Below are 22843 nucleotides of genomic sequence, written 5' to 3'. Positions count from 1 at the left end.
CAGACATTTAGCTCCATTACTTCTAGGCTGGACTATTTTAATTAATCTTCTCTTTGCCTTACAGTATTCAGAAACCAGTCTTACTTGTTATCATCTATCGTCCACCTGGGCCTTACACAGAGTTTCTGTCTGATTTCTCAGACTTTATATCTAATTTAGTTCTGAGCTCAGATAAAATAATTATTGTGGGTGATTTTAACATCCATGTTGATGCTAAAAATGACAGCCTCAACATGGCATTTAATCTGTTGTTAGACTCAATTGGTTTCTCTCAAAATGTAAAAGAACCCACCCACCACTTTAATCACACTCTAGATCTTGTTTTAACATATGGCATAGAAACTGAACATTTAACAGTGTTTCCTGAAAACCCTCTCCTGTCTGATCATTTCTTGATAACATTTACATTTACAATAATTGATTACGCAGCAGTGGAGAGTGGACTTTATCAAAGTAGATGTCTTTCTGAAAGCGCTGTAACTAAGTTTAAGAATATAATCCAGCCACTGTTATCATCGTCAATGCCCTGTACCAACACAGAGCAGAGCAGCTATCTGAACGCTACCCCAACAGAGGTCGATTATCTTGTTAATAATTTCACCTCCTCACTACGTACGACTCTGGATACTGTAGCTCCAGTGAAAACTAAGGTCTCTAATCAGAAGTACCTGACCCCGTGGTATAATTCTCAAACACGTACCCTAAAGCAGATGACTCGTAATCTGGAGAGGAAATGGCGTGTCACAAATTTAGAGGATCATCATTTAGCCTGGAGAAATAGTTTGTTGCTTTATAAGAAAGCCCTCCGCAAAGCCAGAACAGCTTACTACTCATCACTGATTGAAGAAAATAAGAACAACCCCAGGTTTCTCTTCAGCACTGTAGCCAGGCTGACAAAAAGTCAGAGCTCTTTTGAGCCAACCATCCCTTTAACGTTAACTAGTGATGACTTCATGAACTTCTTCACAAATAAAATTTTTATCATTAGAGAAAAAATTACCAATAATCATCCCACAGATGTAATATTATCTACAGCTACTCTTAGTTCCATTGATGTTAAGTTAGACTCTTTTTCTCCAATCGATCTTTCTGAGTTAACTTCAATAATTACTTCCTCCAAACCATCAACGTGTCTTTTAGACCCCATTCCTACAAAACTGCTCAAAGAAGTCCTGCCATTGATTAATTCTTCGATCTTATATATGATCAACCTATCTCTAATAATCGGCTATGTACCACAGGCCTTCAAGGTGGCTGCAGTTAAACCTTTACTCAAAAAGCCATCTCTAGACCGAGCAGTCTTAGCTAATTATAGGCCAATCTCCAACCTTCCTTTCATATCAAAAATCCTTGAAAGAGTAGTTGTCAAACAGCTAACAGATCATCTGCAGAGGAATGGTTTATTTGAAGAGTTTCAGTCAGGTTTCAGAGTTCATCACAGCACAGAAACAGCTTTAGTGAAGGTTACAAATGATCTTCTTATGGCCTCTGACAGTGGACTCATCTCTGTGCTTGTCCTTCTTGACCTTAGTGCAGCATTCGATACTGTTGACCATAATATCCTGTTAGAGCGATTAGAACATGCTGTAGGTATTACAGGTACTGCACTGCAGTGGTTTGTATCATATCTATCTAATAGACTCCAATTTGTGCATGTAAATGGAGAGTCCTCTTCACACACTGAGGTTAATTATGGAGTTCCACAGGGTTCAGTGCTAGGACCAATTCTGTTTACATTATACATGCTTCCCCTAGGCAGCATCATTAGAAGACATAGCATACATTTTCACTGCTATGCAGATGACACCCAGCTCTATCTGTCCATAAAGCCAGATAACACACACCAATTAGTTAAACTGCAGGAATGTCTTAAAGACATAAAGACTTGGATGGCCACTAACTTTCTGCTTCTTAACTCAGATAAAACTGAGGTCATTGTACTCGGCGCTGAAAAGCTTAGAAATATGGTATCTAACCAGATTCTTACTCTGGATGGCATTACCTTGGCCTCCAGTAACACTGTGAGGAACCTTGGAGTCATTTTTGACCAGGATATGTCCTTCAACGCACATATTAAACAAATATGTAAGACTGCGTTCTTCCATTTGCGCAACATCTCTAAAATTAGAAATATCCTGTCTCAGAGTGACGCTGAAAAACTAGTTCATGCATTTATTACTTCCAGGCTGGACTACTGCAATTCATTATTATCAGGATGTCCAAAAAACTCACTGAAAAGCCTTCAGTTAATCCAAAATGCTGCAGCAAGAGTACTGACAGGGACTAGAAAGAGAGAGCATATTTCTCCTGTTTTGGCTTCCCTTCATTGGCTTCCTGTTAAATCCAGAATTGAATTCAAAATCCTGCTCCTCACATACAAGGTCTTAAATAATCAGGCCCCATCTTATCTTAATGACCTTGTAGTACCATATTACCCTATTAGAGCACTTCGCTCCCACTCTGCAGGCCTACTTGTTGTTCCTAGAGTATTTAAAAGTAGAATGGGAGGCAGAGCCTTCAGTTTTCAGGCCCCTCTTCTGTGGAACCAGCTTCCAGTTTGGATTCAGGAGACAGACACTATCTCTACTTTTAAGATTAGGCTTAAAACTTTCCTTTTTGCTAAAGCATATAGTTAGGGCTGGACCAGGTGACCCTGAATCCTCCCTTAGTTATGCTGCAATAGATGTAGGCTGCCGGGGGATTCCCATGATGCATTGAGTTTTTCCTTTCCAGTCACCTTTCTCGCTCACTATGTATTAATAGACCTCTCTGTATTGAATCATATCTGTTATTAATCTCTGTCTCTCTTCCACAGCATGTCTTTATCCTGTCTTCCTTCTCTCACCCCAACCGGTCGCAGCAGATGGCCGCCCCTCCCTGAGCCTGGTTCTGCCGGAGGTTTCTTCCTGTTAAAAGGGAGTTTTTCCTTCCCACTGTCGCCAAAGTGCTGCTCATAGGGGGTCATATGATTGTTGGGTTTTTCTCTGTATCTATGAAGCGCCTTGAGGCGACATTTGTTGTGATTTGGCGCTATATAAATAAAATTGAATTGAATTGAATTGAATTGAAGTATTAAGTGTCTTTAGGTGGCTGTTGTTGTGATTTTACGCCATATAATTGAATGACTGCATCGCTGTGTAAACTTCAGTTATGTGTAAAGTCCATATTGCTGTGGTCACTTTTAGATGGTATGAAAAACAAGAAAATGAAGCTCTGTGAGGTCCGTTTAACTTTGTAAAACGGTGTTTTGATCTAACCAGTTTAATGACTCCAAACAGTGGTTGCTTGATTTTCTACATCCATGGAAAATAGCATAAACAAGATGAGCGCAAGATCAGCTCACCACAAATATCAAAGACAGGAACAGGAAGTATAAGCATGCAGAGTGTTCTTAACTAATCAAATCAAATCAGCTATACAGGTCAGGCTTTCTGAACAATGCAATAAGTGGAGTGTTTGCAGCTCCTTCTGTCTCTCTGGGCGATAATCTTTATCCCCGCTGACAGCTGTCCCCTCGTCACCTTGTTAGGAACAAGCAATGACATGGATGGAGTGAGCGAGATGATTTTGTCTTTAGAGAGCCAAATAACCCGAATCAGACGAGGAGGTGGGCTGGAAGTGTAATGAAAAGGATATTTGGTAATTTCACATTAAGGTCAAGCCGGTGGATTCTAACCTACTTAACAGCACGAGAAATGTCTACGAGGTTGCGTAAATGGTTAATCACAGATAAACAGGCTGTCTTTACTCGCATATATATATAGTGTAAAAATCTGGCCATCCCTCGGATTAGCCTTTGCAAATCCTATTTGGCCTCGGTGTGGAAAAAAGATGTAAAGAGCGCAGAGGGAATGTGTTACAGAATCCAGTTTAAAGGTGACACTGAGACGGACGCAGTGACGTCAGACTCGCTGAGGGGAATCGAAGCCAGGCTGAAGCGAAGGAATGAAAGAGGTTTAGAGAGAGAGTGCAACCCTTATTGAACGGAGCCACGCATGAGCCAGCATCCTGACTCACTGGCCCAGTTTATCTCCTTATGCAACAGGCCACAGTCCATTCACCTTCTCTCATCACTCACTTCCAGGAAGTGCAGGGGGAGGGAGAGTGAAGAGGGTAATAAGGGGGTCCTGCTACACTTCAGCTGGGAAAGAGTGGGGAGAAAACCGATAAGGAAGTGGAAGCATAATGGAAAGAGACTGTAAGCCACACTGCAGGGCCTTGCCAGCATCCCTGCATGGTTGCTATGGGAACCAGCCATTTGTCATCAAGTCCCTCTCACACTTCCTCCATATACACTTGTACACTACATGCTTTTCTCCTTCTGTTTTAAAGGCCGGCCTCTCTCTGTGGCAGGGAGAGAAACCACAGAAGGGGACAGAGCGATGAAGCCTCCGGCTAGAGAACGAGTTCAGCCAGAGTCTGTCTGTCAGAGCGAGCGAGGAAGAGGGGGGGGAGCTGTTGAGTGGTCGTAGGTCCCAGCTGAGTGTAACTCAAGGCCCTGTCATTTATCCGACAGAGGACGAGCGGATTATCTCAGTGTCCTTGACCCACTATACCCCCGCTCTGTAGGCTGGCACAGAAAACCGAAGGGTAGATGGATGGAGTGGGCGGAGAGGACCCAAAGAGATGGTGGGCTGGGTGGCACGCAGCGAGACAAGAAGGGAGCCGTCGGCAGACTGTTACATAATCTCACAATCTGCATTTGAAACAAATGTTGTGGGGTTTGGGATACTCGAAGGCCAGAAGACCAGAATATAGAGAGCTCACCTTTCAAGAATGAATCTTTGGTATTCCCCCAAAAACACCAGTGACATAAATCTGCTGACAGCCACTCGATGCTGTTGGGTCATATCACTTTGTTGAGAGTGGCATTGTCAAAAAATAGCCAGCACAGGGGGGCTGCCTTGCTGTGTGCGTGTTACAACAAGTACTGAAACCTAATACAAACCAGGAAGGCCAAAGTAATAGATCCCTGCCTGGAAAGCACGTCTACAAAGAAGCCAATGTTTTGTGGTTGTCATTGTAATCATGCAGGGATTAGACACAGTCACCCAAAATATAACAACTTGGTTTATTATTGGACTTAATACTCAGGATGTAAGGAGACACAAAAAGGTATAAAAAAGTAACAATTTGCTGTACTGTGAGTCATACAGGAGCTCGCTCTCTGTCTATATATATATAAGGTGGAGACCAGCTATGGAGGCAGAGCTTGACTCTGCATTAGCTGTGATGTGTACTCTGCTGTATGTAGCACCAATTTTTGATATTATATTGTATACACAAATATATATAGGTGAATATGTGTATATCTGAGACAGGCCGATGGCGATCAATCATATTGGTCGAGCTCACCTTTGAGTTTTAGGGAGTTTTCACACCTTTGCTATTCAGCCCATTCACATCAAACGCTGGTACGTGTTCCCCGTTTGTCTGTGCAGATATGATTATGGTCATTTAACTCAATCTTGTGGAGGAGGCGGTCTCAATAGAGCGGCTTGTTTATGGCGAGACTGTGACCCGACCTCAATCTGACCAAACGATCAAAAATACGCTGCAAATTTGAGGGAAATACCTTCTAGCTATGCTTTGCATTCTGGGATGCAGCAGAGTACACAAGCTGTAGTAACTAGCTGTAAAATGACCCGAGGACTCATTTGGATGAGCGGCGATGTTTGGTCAGGTGACCACATTTGTCTTTCGTTCATTTACTTTTGTTGCTCTCGCCGCAGACACATCTGGCCAATGAGCAGACTGAATGTTTGGTTTGTAGCAGCACATTTGTGTTGCTACGACGAACAGAAACCAAACCAGACGAAAAAGCTAAAAGTCGTGCAAACTCGTGCGTGATTCGGATCAGAGTCAACAAACTATTAGAAGTCAAAAGTTTAGAAGCATTCAGCTCTTTTTTTAGACTTCCTCTGTAAATAGTTTTAGCTGCTATCAGTTTTTTCTCTTCTCAGCCTGAACAAGAATAGCAGAAAGAATGAAAAGTACTCAAATCCATCGACTCGAAACACAAGATGGACTGTGGGACAAAAAAGGACCACGATGTCTTATTTAATAGAGATTTAAAGGACAGATTCGACCCATAAACGGAGGCCATAAATCAGGGAAGCACTTCTACGATAGGTTTACTCTTCACACCCAGACGTCTGTCTTCCATAAACAGTCTATGCTCGTGTTGGACTCTGATGTATCCAGGACAGCTTGTTCTGTACAGTTTGGTACAGAAACACATGGTAGTGTTTGTCACTGCACGACTGTGACAGACCTTTGGTTGTATAACCCAGTGCAGAGTCGCTGCAGTGCAAACACAGTGACAGAAATACTGCAGATGACTCAAAACACATGTAATGCATGTGATGTGTGTGTATATATTTATGTAGAAACAGTCAGAGGTGAATATAACAGATAGGATCCATATTTTTTAACTTTACTTGGAGATGGAGCTGGAACGACTAACCAGTGAGATATGAGCTGGTGCTTTTGCTGCAGCCTGTAGCAGACTCGAGTGTTTCAGCCACTGTGAACGTGGGAAAGCTTATTTTTTTGAGTGAATCGAGGGGGGTGTGTGTTAAGAGTGTGGGAGGGGGGCTGTGTGCTGACAGCTGGCTTCTATAAATAAATGTCGCAGGCAGGAGGGAGACGAGGGTAGTGAGAGAGAGCTGATGGGAGGGCTGATGGAGATGTACTGGAGACTTAAAAGAACGTGGACAGTGTCATGACTTACTCAGCACGCACCGCGTCTCAGCCAGTCAGCTGCCCCGGCTGGGGATCGTGTGCCCCGCCCCCCGCGTGATGCCTGTTCCTCTAAACATGTGTCGCGATCGCGTACAACAAAGATGCTTTTTTTTAATAATCTCACATCTGCGTTGCTCCATCAGCTTCCTTCCCGTCCTGTTCTGACTGGTGCGTGTGACGCAGACAGACGTCAGACCCAGAAAACAGCAGAGACACAAAAAAGCAGAAGAAGAAAGACAAAAAACCTGAAAACCGGCGTAAAAGTTAGAAACAGCAGCGTCATGCAGGAAGAGCAGAAACCAGAACGCTTTTTAATCTGCAGCCACGCTCACGCCATTAATTTGTCATGTATGTAAAAGGATCACGGAGCCGTAGACCAGCAGCTCGGTAACAACTGATCGAGATGCAGCGTATCACTGACACAGCCAGCTTTCACTCTGCTGCCTCCTGTTACCGTTTCATGGCTTTCCAGCGAGTGTGCGTGTCGTTTGTATGCGACGCGGTGAGATGACTCTGGTTTCCTGTCTTGGCACAGCTGTGCAGCACTAAGCACTGCTGTCTGATTAATTTACCTGGTGCACTACTTCACCTACGTGCTGTGCCTTTGTCCACGTCTCTATTAGTTCGAGTGTCACAAGTGATTCTTCCCTTTCATTCAAAATCAATCAATTATGCTCATTTTTAAGAGTTTCTGTTTCAACAAAAGGCCTCACGAAGTGGTGGAAGTGAGTTTGGGGGAGGGCAACAAGAAGATAACACATGCCCAACGTGAGTGGGTGGGTCGGGTTACCGCCTACACGGGTTTGTCTGATGAGGAGCCTCTTCACCAACTTCCTCTATTTCTGCTTGAAAGCATTAGCAGACTTTTCTGGTCATGTGCTGCTGCTGTAGTCTGCAGAGGCGCGCTGAAGCTCCAGAGCTGCAGGACGTCGTTGTTCTCCAAACTGTGCAGCTGACCTCTCTTATTTAACGAAGGGCATTTCGACCCCTGCACATTTTTAGTGTCTGTTCAGTTGTTTGTACTTTGGTTTCATTCTGCACTCAGTTGCCAGATTATTAGGAACAATTAAACAAGCGTATGATAGCCTGGCTGTAAACTGCATGAATCCTCAACACGCTGGTTTCACTTTTCAGTCTAGTTTTGAAGTGCAGAAGTTAAACTGAGATGTTTTATTACACTGTATACAAATGTGAGTAAATTTAGCACTGGCTGTGTTCATGCTTAAAAAAGGAACCAAACTATTTACAGACAACTTAACAACTAACTAATTGTGTGTTGTTGTTTTTTTGCTAAAACATGGCATGATGTGCAGTGTGTCCTTAAAGAATTTGTGGCAACAGTTTGTGGACGTCGTGTCCTTTAGAAATGGGGAGAAAAAGCCTGATACAGTCGGTCATGGTCAGTGGATAGTGGCTGTCAAGAAGCCATTCTTAAGATAAGGAAACAGGCAGAAAAGGCTGAGGTTTGCCAAATTACAGCAGAACTGGAGTGAAAATGAGTGGAAATAATAATGATGGAGTGATGAAACCAAATTTGAGATTCTTCGGCTCAAATCATCATCAGGTGTACGGACGAGGTGAGGAGAGATGCACACATCTGTAAAACGTTTCAGTAAGAGGTGCTGGGGATCCAAATTATGGACGTAGAAAAGTACCATCAGATTTTGGTCCATCAGCAGCACAAACGTAGAAGCATCTGACTGGCAGCAGCTTCAGTGTCAACATTACAGTCGTGCCAAACACGCTGCCAGTGCAGAGGAAGAGGATCAGTCATGGATTGGCTTCATCCGCTCAGAGAAGACTGAACAAAGCTGGTCACACCAAATATTGGCTTTCAAGCAAATTGCATTTTTGCCATGCATACTGCATTTCCATATACTATTGCACATTTACCTACTACTTATTCACAGCTCGAGACTTTTGCACAGCACTGCACCTGCAAAAGTCGCAAAGCTTCACGAAGCTTCATGCACGAACTGTTTAGCTTACTGGCAATAAACTTGCAACTCTGTGCAAAATATTTGAAATTAATTATTAATTATTTTTCTCAGTACTTGCAGTGCAGCGCAAGACAAGATCGATTCTCTAAAATGAATTATGGGCAACTAAACGACTTCCTCAGCTCTGCAGCCTCAACGTGTATCGGCCGACCGTGAGCAGAGCGAGCAGCCTTCCCAGACTCTCACTGCATGGAGAATAGATTTTTTAAAAAGCCTCTACTTGAATCAGTTTCCAAGGATCTCCCCAAAAGTCTAGAAACAGCTCATTTAATTCCCAGCTCGACTTCCTCTGGTGTTTTTGTCTCACCGTCTCTCTCTCTGCTCCCTCTGCAGCCTCTCGGACAGTGGTGTAGGCTGCTGCCCAAAGATGCTGCCAAGATGCCAGAGAGCGCGTGGAAGCTGGTCTTCTACACCATGTCCTGGTCCTACAGCACCTACCTGCTCTTCTTCACCTCCTACTCCTATTTCCATGACCCGCCCTCTGTCTTCTACGGTACGATACACAACACTGATCACATGTCTTCTGCAGCCTGTGCTAACTGAATCCTAAGCTCTTCATCGTACAGGATGCTACAAAACCCGAACAGGCGATCTTAACTTACACAGATACCGAACCTCTCAGCTCAGAAGCTGAAGCCATTTTAATCTAATGAAACAGCAGGAGCGCTGCCTAATCCTGTGGAGACACTGTGGGGGTAAAATGCCACCTTGAGTCCTCAAATAGGCAGATATTTATAGCAGCGCATGCAGGATGTGGTTCTGGTTTATGCATATTTGCAGCTTTTACCTGGTCACCTTTTATGGTTCTTTAGGATTTATTGTAGTTTTTTTATAAAATGCAAAAAGCATATTTATTTACTTGTTTATACAGACCAGTATTTGTTAAAATAAAGCTATCTATTAATAATTTATTCATGTTTTCCGAGTTTATTTACAATAAATCGGCGGCAAAATTGTACTTCGTGGAGAGCAGCGCCGCGGCTGAGACCCTGTGTAGTGCTCATCATTGCATTGCTAATAGAGGATAGATGCACACTGGGGATTTCACATATAATTCAGTGGTGCCTTTCATAGTCTCTCAGCCTCTTCTATCAGACGCAGTGTTGTCGAGGCTCCTGCGCCGAGCTCACAAAGGCTAGCTGACGGCGCCAGGTTCGTGTTTAATCGCTGCTTCGCTTTTAATAGCTGTCAGCCTGAGATGTGTGCAGAAGCTTTATTCCTCTACAAGGCTGGACTGTTACTAATGGAGGGAGGAAGGGAAAGAGAGATACAGCTACTGTGAGAATTTAGGAAATTAGTCGGAATCAAAGTGCAGTGACGGGACGGAGGAGGGGGAGTGTATCGCTGACCCAAAGAGATGAGAAAAGCTTTGGTCCCCAGTAGAGGGAAAAAAGGCTCCAGTTCCCATCCCTCCCCCTTGGCAGCTCCTCTGTTGTGATCCAGCTAGCGGCCCTCCTCTCAATGTTTAATGACGGACGGTCCAATCAATGACCATTACACAAGGCCCCAACGTAACCCCATATCACTGGAGACGAGCCTTACTCAAACACAGGAGGAGAAAGTTTCCGTCCAACATCCGATAGGTTTCAGTGATATAAGCCAGGCTACATGCATTTAGCTCGTTTCTCACAGCACTTTGAAAGCCCTCTGTAAAGCTCTCGGGGATAAACGCGATCGCTCCAGCTTCCTCCCATCCTGACTACCACAGCTGACCCTTCACTTCTGGTATCCCCTGGAAGTTATTGTCCATGTGCAGCGGATTTCTTGCATATGTGTCACACTTAAAATGTTGCAGAGCATCAAATATTAGCCAAAGATAACCATTTTTAAATGATGATTTCATTTATTAAGGGAAAAAAATCTCACCTGACCCTGAATAAAGTAATTGGCCACTTGTGTTAAGTCATGAATTAACTGTGAATGAACCATCAGCCACTGCCAGACCTGAGAAATCAAGAAATCACTTTAAATAAAACCTGCTGACAGAGTCAATTTAGCTAAAAGAGCTCAAAAAGCCATTACTAAGGCTTTGGACTCCAGAGACCCGCAGTGAGAGCCGTTATCAGTCACAGTTACAGTTACAATTACAGTCACAGCTACAGTCACAGTTACAGTCACAGTTACAGTTACAGTCAGAGTTACAGTCACAGCTACACTTACAGTCAGAGTTACAGTCACAGCTACACTTACAGTTACAGTCACAGTTACAGTCACAATCACAGTCAGAGTTACAGTCACAGCTACAGTTACAGTCACAGTTACAGTCAGAGTTACAGTCAGAGTTACAGTCACAGCTACAGTTACAGTCACAGTTACAGTCACAGCTACAGCTACAGTCACAGCTACAGTCACAGTTACAGTCACAGTCACAGTCACAGCTACAGTCACAGTTACAGTTACAGTCACAGTTACAGTTACAGCTACAGCTACAGTCACAGTTACAGTCACAGTTACAGCTACAGTTACAGCTACAGTTACAGTCACAGTTACAGTCACAGTTACAGCTACAGTTACAGTTACAGTCACAGTTACAGCTACAGTTACAGCTACAGTTACAGTCACAGTCACAGTCACAGTTACAGCTACAGTTACAGTCACAGTTACAGTCACAGTTACAGTTACAGTCACAGTTACAGCTACAGTTACAGTCACAGTTACAGTCACAGTTACAGTCACAGTCACAGTTACAGTCACAGTTACAGTCACAGCTACAGTTACAGTTACAGTCACAGTTACAGTTACAGTCACAGTTACAGTCACAGTTACAGCTACAGTTACAGTCACAGCTACAGTTACAGCTACAGTTACAGTCACAGCTACAGTCACAGCTACAGTTATAGTTACAGCTACAGTTACAGTCGCAGCTACAGTTACAGTTACAGTCACAGTCACAGTTACAGTCACATTTACAGTCACAGCTACAGTTACAGTCGCAGCTACAGTTACAGTTACAGTCACAGCTACAGCTACAGTTACAGCTACAGTTACAGTCACAGCTACAGCTACAGTTACAGTCACAGTTACAGTTACAGTCACAGCTACAGTTACAGTTACAGTCACAGTCACAGTTACAGTTACAGTCACAGCTACAGTTACAGTTACAGTCACAGTCACAGTTACAGTCACATTTACAGTCACAGTTACAGTTACAGTCGCAGCTACAGTCACAGTTACACTTACAGTTACAGTCACAGCTACAGTTACAGTCACAGCTACAGCTACAGTTACAGCTACAGTTACAGTCACAGTCACAGTTACAGTCACAGTCACAGTTACAGTTACAGTCACAGCTACAGTTACAGTTACAGTCACAGTTAGAGTTTAAAAAAAGCCTCCACAGTCGTCTGTTTTATGAAATGTGTCACAAACAGTGTGACTGAGTCATTCTTCACTCAGTCCCCAGCAGATGCTGATGGTGTTTGACTGTAAATGTTTCTGCGATCTAGACGCCACCACAATCTGATCTGACAGATACTGTGACTCTATTTTTGGCCACAAATGGTCGACAGTGCGTTAAACCACATTTTGGCAGAGACAAACATGTGCCTCCATCACATGAGCTGGGGGCCTGATGTGAAAGGCACGCCTCTGTTCCACCGCAGTGATACATGCAACGCAGTCGCCTTTTCACCTTTTATCTTGTGAGAAATTATGCAAAGAGCAGAAGCTGTCTTACGAGAAGAAGGACGTAGATAAGATGCATGTGAGGAAGTTCAGAGGTGAACTTCTTCAAGAGGCTGCACAATAGGGCTGGGCGATATGGTCTAAAATTCATATCACGATATAATTTGAAGCACGTGCGGTAACGATATATCACGATATATTCTTTTCTTCCATATAATGTATTTTCCACACTATAAGGCGCACTTAAAATCCTCTAATTTTCTCAAAAATCGAAACTCGAACCGATTTTGGCTGCAGAAATCTGTTAAAAAATGTTTTAGTACAACTTTGGTAAGCTGCACTGCTTGATGGATTGTCAGAGCATTACGGCTGCCGTAGTGAGGAGCTTCGCGGAGTAATCTGGGTCCAAAACTCCATCCGCTTCAGGTCCCAAAGTCAAACGAACACTGAGAGTTAAAAACGGTCTAAATTCTTTCATCTTTAATTAAATCATCAGCGTTGCTGCTTTACCACGTGTAACAATTAAGTTTAACATCCATGAAAACAGAATTTATTAAATTTAACGGAGTTAGAAGTTAGCAGGAAGTTAGCTCGCTAGTTTACACCTAAACATGACATACCATGTTCTGACTGAGAGATTTTTTGAAACTAATTAAAACTTACAGCTCTGCTACCACTTCCAACATAAATGAAGACAGAAAACTAAACAGCAGTGGCGTTTGCAGGGTTACTGAAGTTGAGCTAGCTGGTATATAATGTTGTGCTACGTGATTGCTAGCGACACAGCTATGTTAGCATAACATTAGCACAGTGAAGCTGGAGGATGAACGCTAACTTTTATTCCACTCCATAAAAGTGAACGTGAGGCATTCTGGTGGTCAGGGACAAATGCAATCGCATAGCAGGATGCTATACACGGGCCAAACTTCAGTCAGGAGAACAACTGAGATTATTCATCCACAATTAATTTACTGCAACAACATGGGAACAGAGCAGCTGCGAGAGAATTCAACATTAATGAATCAATGTTACGGAAGTGGAGGAAGCGCAGTTTTTGGCTTTCCCCATATTTCAACAGTGCTTCATCTCTTTGCCATGACTGTCGCTCCGCATAATTTGCAGATGATAATGGTTGGTTGTAGCCGCTGCGACGCTTTCGACCAAAACAGGCGCAGCTTGATGACATCATCAACATGTCAAAATCTCTATCGTTGGCCAAATTTATATCGTTTCTATTGTATATCGTTTATATCGCCCACCCCTACTGCACGACTCTTTGTGTTTATTGGAAGATGTTCTGTTTTCACTGCACGTCTCGATCCAAACCGAGGTCATCGTGCATTTATCGATTAACAAAGATGTTGATGACCGGCAGATAGTCATGTGTTTTAGAGGCTTTAAGAAGTGCACACATGGTTGACTTGTGCACGGATGTTAATGAGCTCTGGATTTGAATCTCACCGTCAGCTGAGGCCTTTCTGCATGTTTGGTTGACCACAGTTTAATGGCTTAAAATTACAAAGTGTTACAAAGAAGTGTTACCAAAAAAACCCCCCCACAAAAGCTCGTTAAGACTAGAAACCTGTATCGCCCAGTGTGTGGTGTTGCTGCCCTGTAGACAGAGTATCTTTGTTAATTATGGTCGTGTTAAAGACGGCGTTGGCGACAGGAAGGGAAACAGTAAAGTCCAGAATAAAAACAAAATGCTTTACTGTACATCATTCATTATCTACATTCACAAGCGTGTTCTTAAAACATCTTCTTATGCAAGCAGGATAACATTTCCCATCTGTCCCTGCAGACTGGAAGAGCGGTATGTCAGTGCCTACAGACATCGCCATCGCCTACCTGATCCAGGGCAGCTTCTACGGCCACTCCATTTATGCTACCATCTATATGGACGCGTGGAGGAAGGACTCTGCTGTCATGGTGGTGCACCACATCATCACGCTGGCGCTCATCAGCTTCTCCTACGCATTCAGGTATTTTTTCTTTTTCCTGGTTTAATCTGTGAGTTTTTTGCACACGTGAGCTCATTTTCTAACACAGAAGCACAAAATCACAGTTCATGAATGATTGTATAGTTTTGGTTGGTTAGTCGAAACACCAGTTTGACTGGAGGGTAGGAGGCAGAGTTTAGTGGAAACTAGAGCAGATGTGTTCGTTCACTGTCTTTCTTTTAATTAAGTAAAATGCAGATTATCAGAAAAAAAGTAAATCTGTAAATACGATTGCTGACAACATCGAGGGAATGACATTTATCACGTTACAGATGGCCCCGCCCCTCCCTGAGGCTGGCTCTGTCGGAGGCTTCTTCCTGTTAAAAGGGAGTTTTTCCTTCCCACTGTCGCCAGAGCTCTTGCTTTTAGGGGCTCATATGATTACTGGGGCTTTCTCTGTGTTGTTGTAGGACATACAAAATGCTTTTGTGCAACTGTTGTTGTGTTTGGAGCTATATATATAAGACTGAATTGTAATTGGACCGCTGACCTCTTCAGTGTTTTGAGGTAAAAAGGATAAAATGCTATGTGGGGTGTCTAAATATCACATTGTACCGACCCAAAGAACAAAGACAACAGAGTGAATGTAAAGAAAATGTAAAAGTCAAGTCTGCTTTCTGCTTGTCACTGAGCTCAGCATCTATCAGGATCCTCGTGCCACCATCTGTGCTCTCTGCCCTCCAGATACCACAACATCGGGATCCTAGTGTTATTCCTGCACGACATCAACGACATCCAGCTGGAGTTCACCAAGCTCAACGTCTACCTGAAGTCCAGAGGAGGAGGCTATTACCTGCTAAACGACGTGCTGTCCAACTTGGGCTCCGTCAGCTTCAGCATCACTTGGTGAGAGATTTAACATCGGCTTATTTTCCTCAGCTGCTTGTTCTCCATTTGTTCTCCATCACGGTGAAGCGTTTTGTAGTCTTGACAGCGTTATAATTATTCTGTCTGCAAGACGCTGAAGACGAGCGGATGTGTAATTGTGTTCCTGTTTTCGTCTCTCTCAGGTTCTGGTTCCGTCTGTACTGGTTCCCCCTCAAAGTCATGTATGCCACATGTGTGTCCAGCCTCCAGTCCGTCCCCCACATCCCCTTTTACTTCTTCTTCAATGCGCTTCTCTTCGCCCTGCTTCTCATGAACATCTACTGGTTCTTGGTGAGGACGCTGGTTTTTTCAAATGTTTTGTTCAAACCCTGAAAGTCTTTCATTTTTGGACACGCCGTCTGATTTCTTTGCATTTCCTGTTCTCCTCCCCTGTTGTGTGCAGTTCATTGTGATGTTTGTAGTGAAGCTGCTGAAAGTAAAGGAGGTGAACGATGTTAGGGAGTATGAGGACGAGGACAGCAGGAAGGAGCCTCCAGCAGAAAACAGCGCTGATGATGCTGGACATCACAACTCTGCACAGGGGTGAGCGCAACCTTCAGCATGTGCACTTTTGGGTCATGTAATGTAGATCTTATTTTAGAGGAAACCAAAGCAGCTGTGCTGATGTTCAGTGGCAGAATTTCCACATTAATAATAAATTATTAGATTTAACACATTAGACTGTAAACGGTCCTGTTTGAGCGCTGCCTGACAGCACAAGACATCCAGACGTTACCAAAATACACATTTAATGATGAAACACATTTCTATAGCCAAGCCTTACTGGAATATGTCGAGTATACTAAACAAACAAACAAAACGACGAGCCCAAAGCCACGCGAGCAGCTCTTTGATGCTGTGCTTTGAGCTGACCGATTCATCAGCGAGAGGCTGAATCATCAGTGACAGCTTGAGTGGGAAGCAGACAGCAGAAAGCTATACAACATCGAAACATCAGGTAAACTTGGCCTCAGAAAGATGACATCATATTTACAAGGCTAACGCCGGGACATTCAGGCTGGCGAGTGGAGCTAGCAGAGAAACTCAGTGGGTTCCTGGAGCCTGCACTGCATGTGCTCGTGGGTTCCTGTGTGACTGTGTGAAAGGAGAATTTGGGAAACTGGACATTAGACAGATTTCCCTTTATAATGCTGTTTGATGGGACACAAACACAGAACACTACCCACTCAGTGGGATGCCAAACACTGCATTGATGTACAACACCAGTGGGAGGCAGCAATGCGCTAAGCTGTGAGACAAACAAACTGAGGACACTGGACGCTTAAATTGTTGTGGCTCTTAGTAGCCGTGCCCTAAAGAATTTCCTGCTGTTCCACTTTAAGTGGGAACAAAGAATAATGTTATACTAAGGAAGACTTGAGACTACAAGGTCATAAATCAAGTAAGATGTAGGATCATTTTCTGGTAGACTTAATAGACAATGCTCAGGAGATCGCCCCCTACTGGCCAATAGAAAGACTGCCACGCTGAAAGCTATGTTCCTCTCCTACATGCAGTTGACTGGAAATAATTAGGGAAAGAAAAGAATTAAGGTCAAAGTTCCTTCACAGTACTTCCCGTTAATGCTGGTAAAGGTGGTTCTGTCGGTCTGCATAGCGTCTATTAGCTGGATGCTAATGATCCATTGCAAACAGCATGTATGATTGCGTTAATCTTAGCATGCTAATGTTTAGCTAATTTAGCATGTTAGCAAGCTGACACTACAATTAGCGTTTAACGTAGCACTGCTAGCATTAAGGTAAGATGTGATGCTGTATATTTAAGCCTTTGTAGGCTACATTGTACAGCTGCTTAGACAAAGAGGAAGCTTTAATGCAGAGATAGTAAATTAATTTGACATTGTGGGACACCTGATGCTGGAGCAGTGACGCTCCGCTTTCTGTCAGTGTAAAGACATTTAGCTAAACATTTCAGTTTAAACAGTAGTCTCAGTTTTTCTACATGACCAATGTGTAAAGTTACAGAAAAGGTTCTGGTACCTCAAATTACATTTGTTTATAACTGAAATATTACATTTTAAAATCCCTTTCACAGCCCGTGACCGAATTTAAAACTAGTGATGTGCGGATTGATCCTGAAATATCGATTCCTCCGATACCAGTCATTTATGTTCTAGAATCGATTCTCACATTAAAATATCGATATTTTAGTAATTTAGGGTAAATTTGTAGTTTATCATTAACAGGAACACAGTGAAAAGAATCTGTAACGTTCAGATTGTCTACATTCAAAGGAACTACTTCCTCTTCCGCCTTTCATAGTCATGTGCGAAATACGGCTGTATAAAAGTCTCGCAGCCCCTTGGCGCGCGCACTCACAACAATAGCTGAGTGTAATTGGAGTCATGTGCGGACTTATTTTACCTCCACAAACAGCTGAGACGTGGTTTGCAATGTGGCAAAAAAGTGAGATGTTGTTGCCATACTTGCCAACTTTGAGACCTCAGAATTAGGGAGACATTAAAATTACATTTTACAGTGTTTATTTATTGGGTAAAATACGTTAAATGTCACCGTTATTATTGGCCAGCCCGGAAACAGCGGGGGTGTCCAAATTCAGAGGCTGCTTCCACCTGAGGACCCGCCCTTCGCGGTCTAAAGAAAGCCGGGTAGTACGTCACGAGCTCCCCCGGTGGAGTGAAACTGCCGTCTGCTCCTTGCTATCTAAAATATAACCGGGCGCTGACTTAAACTCTCGACCGTCTCACACTTCTGTTTAATTCGTTTTCTGTTTGACGTTTATTCAGCTGTGTGAAAACCCCGGAGGAACCCTCCCGAGGGATTAATAAAGTTAAATTTAATTTAATCTAATCTAATAACTCAGCCAAAGCGATTTACTCACGAACAAATAATACACTGAAAAAGCCAAACAATAACATTTTTAAGTTATCTAAGTGACTTATATATCATGTTTAACCCGAGTAGCGAAAGACCTCGGGGGTTTGAAAACGATGTGTCAGTCGGCTCAGATATTTGAAGTTTACACAGCTACATTCTCACCTGAAAACGTGTTAAAAGTTTTTTGTGACCCAGAAAGAGAAATAAGAGTAATATTAAAACTAAGTAGCTGCCGCCATTGTTGGAAACTGGAATTGGCTGGGCCCTCTATGAATTCTACAACATGGTTTTTCAATTTTGTCGTCCGGGTGGAAAATCGGGAGAAATTCGGGATTCTCCTGGAAAAATCAGCAGGGTTGGTATGTATGATTGTGGCAGCATCACTAACCTTGTCAAGCACCCCAGAGTAAATCATATCACAGAATATGACGAGCTTATGTTGAGGCGAACTGAAGAGGAGGAGAGGGACAGGTACTGCTAGGGCGAGACAGACGTCTCTCACGGAGTCCTTTAGTGCTGCAGGCAGTCAAGGTGTTCAAATAGCGCACAACTTCAGTTTTTTTATTTCTATATGATGAACTCTGCATTATTACGTTTTAAGAACAAGTAATCTGACGTCCTGTAATCATTATGATGCTATAATTTGAGATACAAGAAATAAAATAAGTTTTTGTACAAAGTATCGGTATCGGATCAGTATCGTCGATACCACCCTGAATATTACTTGGTATCGGATCGGAAAGGAAATCAGTGGTATCGCACATCACTATTTAAAACCTCTGTTTTCACCTCGGTGCCGCTGTGTAAACAGTGTAGTTTGCTACATGTTGTAATACATATTTGTCTACACAGCTTCACAGTTCACCAACAGCTGGTTAAGCAGAAGAAATGCACTTTCATAAGCTGTGGAAGCAGTTGGATTACATCAAAAGTCACCACATGATATGATAGACACAAGCTGTTTCTCTGTGAATCCTGTGTAATCTGTATTTGCAGCAGTGAGCTTTAAACTAAGAAGTGCTGACAAAAAGCAAAGTGTACTTTTAGCAGAGGTTATAGATTCATGTCGTTATCTGAGGGGCTGCCATGTGCATCCCTGCTGTGCTGTGTCTAAAACTAGCCTCATTTTGAATACTAACTCAGGTAGGCTGTTATCAGATGTGCGCTCCTGTCCCAAAGGCAAATGAGTTCGTGTAAGAACGTGCTGTTTGGTCCTTATCTGCCTGGCCTTGAACACTTCTGATATGCCCCGTGTCTGCTGATGTCTCACTTCTGCTGATCACCTCAGGATTCTCACTCCTTTCTCTCCCATCTGGCTTTCTTTCCAGGAAACACGTGCAGAACGGGATCACAAAGGAGAAGCATTTATAACAGGCCCTCCGTCGCCACCACCTGGCACTAGGCTGCTGGTACATGCAAGACAAAGACGCCCTCCTTCAACGTGGAGCATGTTTTAAAGGAAGAGCATCTTGAAAGGGAAACATCGAGTCTGATGACTTTTTACTCTCTGTATTTGTTTTTAGAACATTTCAAATCATCGCTGTCATTTTGTTTCCAGATTGGTTTCATTGGAGCACTGTGAATGTTATTTCAGCCGACTTTTTGTCTTACTCTTGTTAACTTTACATTTGACAGATTCAGTAGAAACGAGCAGTTTGAATGAGAGCTGTGATTGTCGTGTACAGCTGTGCACCCTGCGCAGCACCGCAGCGCCCAGGCGAGGAAAGGTTTTGGCCAGTAAATGGTTCTGTAGACATTTAGATATTTAGTAATTCCTAATGAATCGCTTCCTCCGTCTTACACCTCCCCCCGTCCTCTCTGACCTATGATAGGAGGAGGAAGGGCAAAAAACAAACATGGCGCGGTGGTGTGAGAAAGGCTGCCTGACCTTACGGCCGCTTCACCACATGTATTGATTTTCATATCATCGCACAAGTCGGTGGTGGGACCAGGCGGCTCTGGCTGCCTGCTTTCAATTAGCTTGATTTCAAAAAACCATGTGTGTGTGTGTGTGTGTGTGTGTAAAGTGGATGTTTTTTAATCTTTTGTTTCTCTTGTACTGACCATCGCAGGCATTAGGAATATCCACCTGTCATTCCTGTACGGAAAGTTTATTTGCTTTGTTTTTTAAATTATTTGTTCCCGTGTGTGTGTGTGTGTGTGTGTGTGTCGCAGAGCATCTGTCGCTGACATGAAGGCGTACAAGCTGATTGCTGGTTTAATGACAGCAAATAGCTGGACTTGATTGACTGGGTTTCAGAATCAGAAGATTTCAGGTGGTGGCGGCTAAACAAAAGGAGCCAATAATAATCATGGAAAGACTGAATGATGAAAAACAAAACGTTATGTATGCGCAGATTATGGACTTCAGAAATGCATGACATCGGAATGATTTTGGAACTGCTATGAAATGATCACGAAACATCCTACAGCTGTGTAATCATGAAGTTTTTACTAACTCGTCCTAAAAGCGATCTGTTTGTTTCCTCTGTGTTTGGCGCAGCGAGGCCACCGAACACAAATATCCCAGAAACGTTTCCCCCAGCCTGAGGGAAGATTTTTCTATGATTTCTAATTTGAGCATATTAATAACTTGAACTCGAGTGAAAGGGAACTGTTCCCTCGCTGGTTTCCAGCTCGTACTTTAGTGGGAACGGCCGCTGTAGAAAATAAGGGACATTTCAGTTTTTCCACCTTCTCGATCAAATCCAAGCGCTTGTTTGGATGAACAGCATGCTTGTGCTGCTGGAGCAGGCTGCAGATGTCGTCCGACCCTACGAGACGATCCGCTTTGCTTTGTGTGTCTTCCACGCTGCTCGCATCGTGTTTGGGGGGGTTCGAGCTAACTTATTTCCTTTTCCTTAGTATCTGTTGGTGCAGATTATTGATTTATTTTAATTTGCTGCTGTTATTTGTCCTGAGAGAGAGCAGTTTGTATTTCAGATGTGTCGTTGTTTTTCCTGCTGCGTGTGAGTCGCTGATCGTGATGCGACAGCCCAGGTCGGATGTTTTCAGGGACCGGGGGGGGGGGGGCGGGGGGTTGTCCATCTACGTGGCGAACATCTGGATCTCGTCTCCGACCTCTTCCATTTAATCTGAATGCTGGCTTGCACTCGTTTTACTGTAGTGGTGACACATCTGTACTGTAGGTGACACGGTTGATCCGACGTGTTGCTGCGAGGCGAGACTGTCCAGTTTGCCGATGAGCTCAGAATGAAGTCTGTAAACCCTCAAAAATCCTGGATCAGGTGTGACTCGCCCCCTAAAGCCTGACGTGGCGAAACGTCTCTCCCACCGTGTCGTACAACTGCGCTGATGTCTGTACAAGTAACTGTTCGTGGGGTGGGCAGTGTGGTTATGCGTAACACTAGCCAATGTGTCCACCCTGGTTACTGTCCGTCAGAACCTCATCGTGTTTTTAATCAGGAAGTACAAATTCTGAATATTAAAAATGATCATTATGACAGATTTCACCCATATCGCCCACCCCCGGCTCAGAGCTGAAAACCATCCTGTCAACACGGGCTTACAGCTGAGGTCATGTGAACTTGACCTCATCAGCGTACACTAAGAACATCAGGGCGTAAAGTGCATAAACAGGACCGACGTTAGCAGCAGAGCTCGCTGTGCGCTCTCACCTCATCACCTTCACTCCCTTATGTTTAGGGGAGTGATGATAAATGAAGGACTCACAGGACTTCCTGTTGCAGGATGTATTTGGTCCCTGTATGCATACAGTCGCCAAAGCTTCATAACTGACAGGGCGACCTTACTGATGAGGTCCAATCAGGTGTTTTTGTTCAGGTATGTTGGCTGGTTTGCAGTTAAAACGTTTTAGGGAGTGACGACACAAAGGGAACTTTCCACAGACTCATCAGTGTAACGGCATCTTTGAGAAGTCACCTTATTTAAGAGACTGCAGTAAGCGGATTATTACACGTTGATCTCGCCACCTCAGCTTCGTCCTCGCCCAACAAACAACAAAAATGGCATTCAGATTGTTTCTGGTCAATATGGAAGCTTTTTTTCCACCACTGAAAACAAAGGCAGGTGGAGTTAATCAAAATTTCAATTGCAAAAAGATGAAATAAGAAATTCAGTGGCAGAAACAAACTTTCAGAGACTGCCTCAAAGTTTTTGACCCAAAGCTTCGTCATGATTTGATTGTGCCAAAATTTCCACCCGAGCTGATGAGGCGAGTGTCTGTGGGAGCAAAGAGGAGCAAAGAGGAGCGCTAACAGAGCGGCAGGGCCAGAAAAAGCCCTGCAGGTATTTTTTCGCATTGCACTGTAATTTATTAATATTATTTTTATTGTTCATCAGTAGATCAAATTAAAAGGTGCATTTAGCAACTGAAGGATGATTAATTAAATCAATTAATTTCACGTGTTTTAACTTGTTTTGGACCCTTGATGCACAAAGATGTAGGAATGACCCCGAGGTTGAACTGAATCTGGCCACTTTCTAAAACACGACTACTTGATAAAAACAAACCTCATACTTGCTTTTTTGTAATACGATTTTAATACCATTCAGCCAATGTTATCGTTTCTTTTTTTCTCATTAAAGAAAACATGTGGGTAAAGAACGATTTGTGTTTTTCATGTGTCATTTATTTTTAATCACAACCGTTTTCACTTTCATTGCAAAGATCAAGTGTTGCAGATGAAGAAGATTCAGTGCACAAACAAAAACAAAGCCATTTAATAAATTATAACTCATATCTACCACACAGTCAGTTCCCCCTCCA

General features: G+C 43.3%; 1 protein-coding gene across 1 annotated transcript in view; it reads left to right on the top strand.

Moving 5' to 3' along the window:
* Positions 1-22681, top strand: part of cers1 (ceramide synthase 1) — a 37530-nt gene extending 14849 nt beyond the window's left edge. Inside the window, exons 2-7 of the mRNA XM_087836841.1 lie at positions 9078-9237; positions 14170-14350; positions 15053-15214; positions 15379-15526; positions 15639-15778; positions 19422-22681. Coding sequence (XP_087692967.1) covers positions 9078-9237; positions 14170-14350; positions 15053-15214; positions 15379-15526; positions 15639-15778; positions 19422-19464 — 834 coding nt within the window. The 3' untranslated portion in view covers positions 19465-22681. The remainder of the gene's footprint in view (positions 1-9077; positions 9238-14169; positions 14351-15052; positions 15215-15378; positions 15527-15638; positions 15779-19421) is intronic.
* The last annotated feature ends 162 nt before the right edge of the window (positions 22682-22843 follow it).

The sequence above is a fragment of the Neolamprologus brichardi genome, chromosome 23, assembly GCF_056152115.1.
Source record: "Neolamprologus brichardi isolate AB-2024 chromosome 23, ASM5615211v1, whole genome shotgun sequence".
NCBI lineage: Eukaryota > Metazoa > Chordata > Actinopteri > Cichliformes > Cichlidae > Neolamprologus > Neolamprologus brichardi.
The sequence above is the reverse complement of the archived record's forward strand: the minus strand, read 5'-3'. Positions and strand labels throughout refer to the sequence as shown.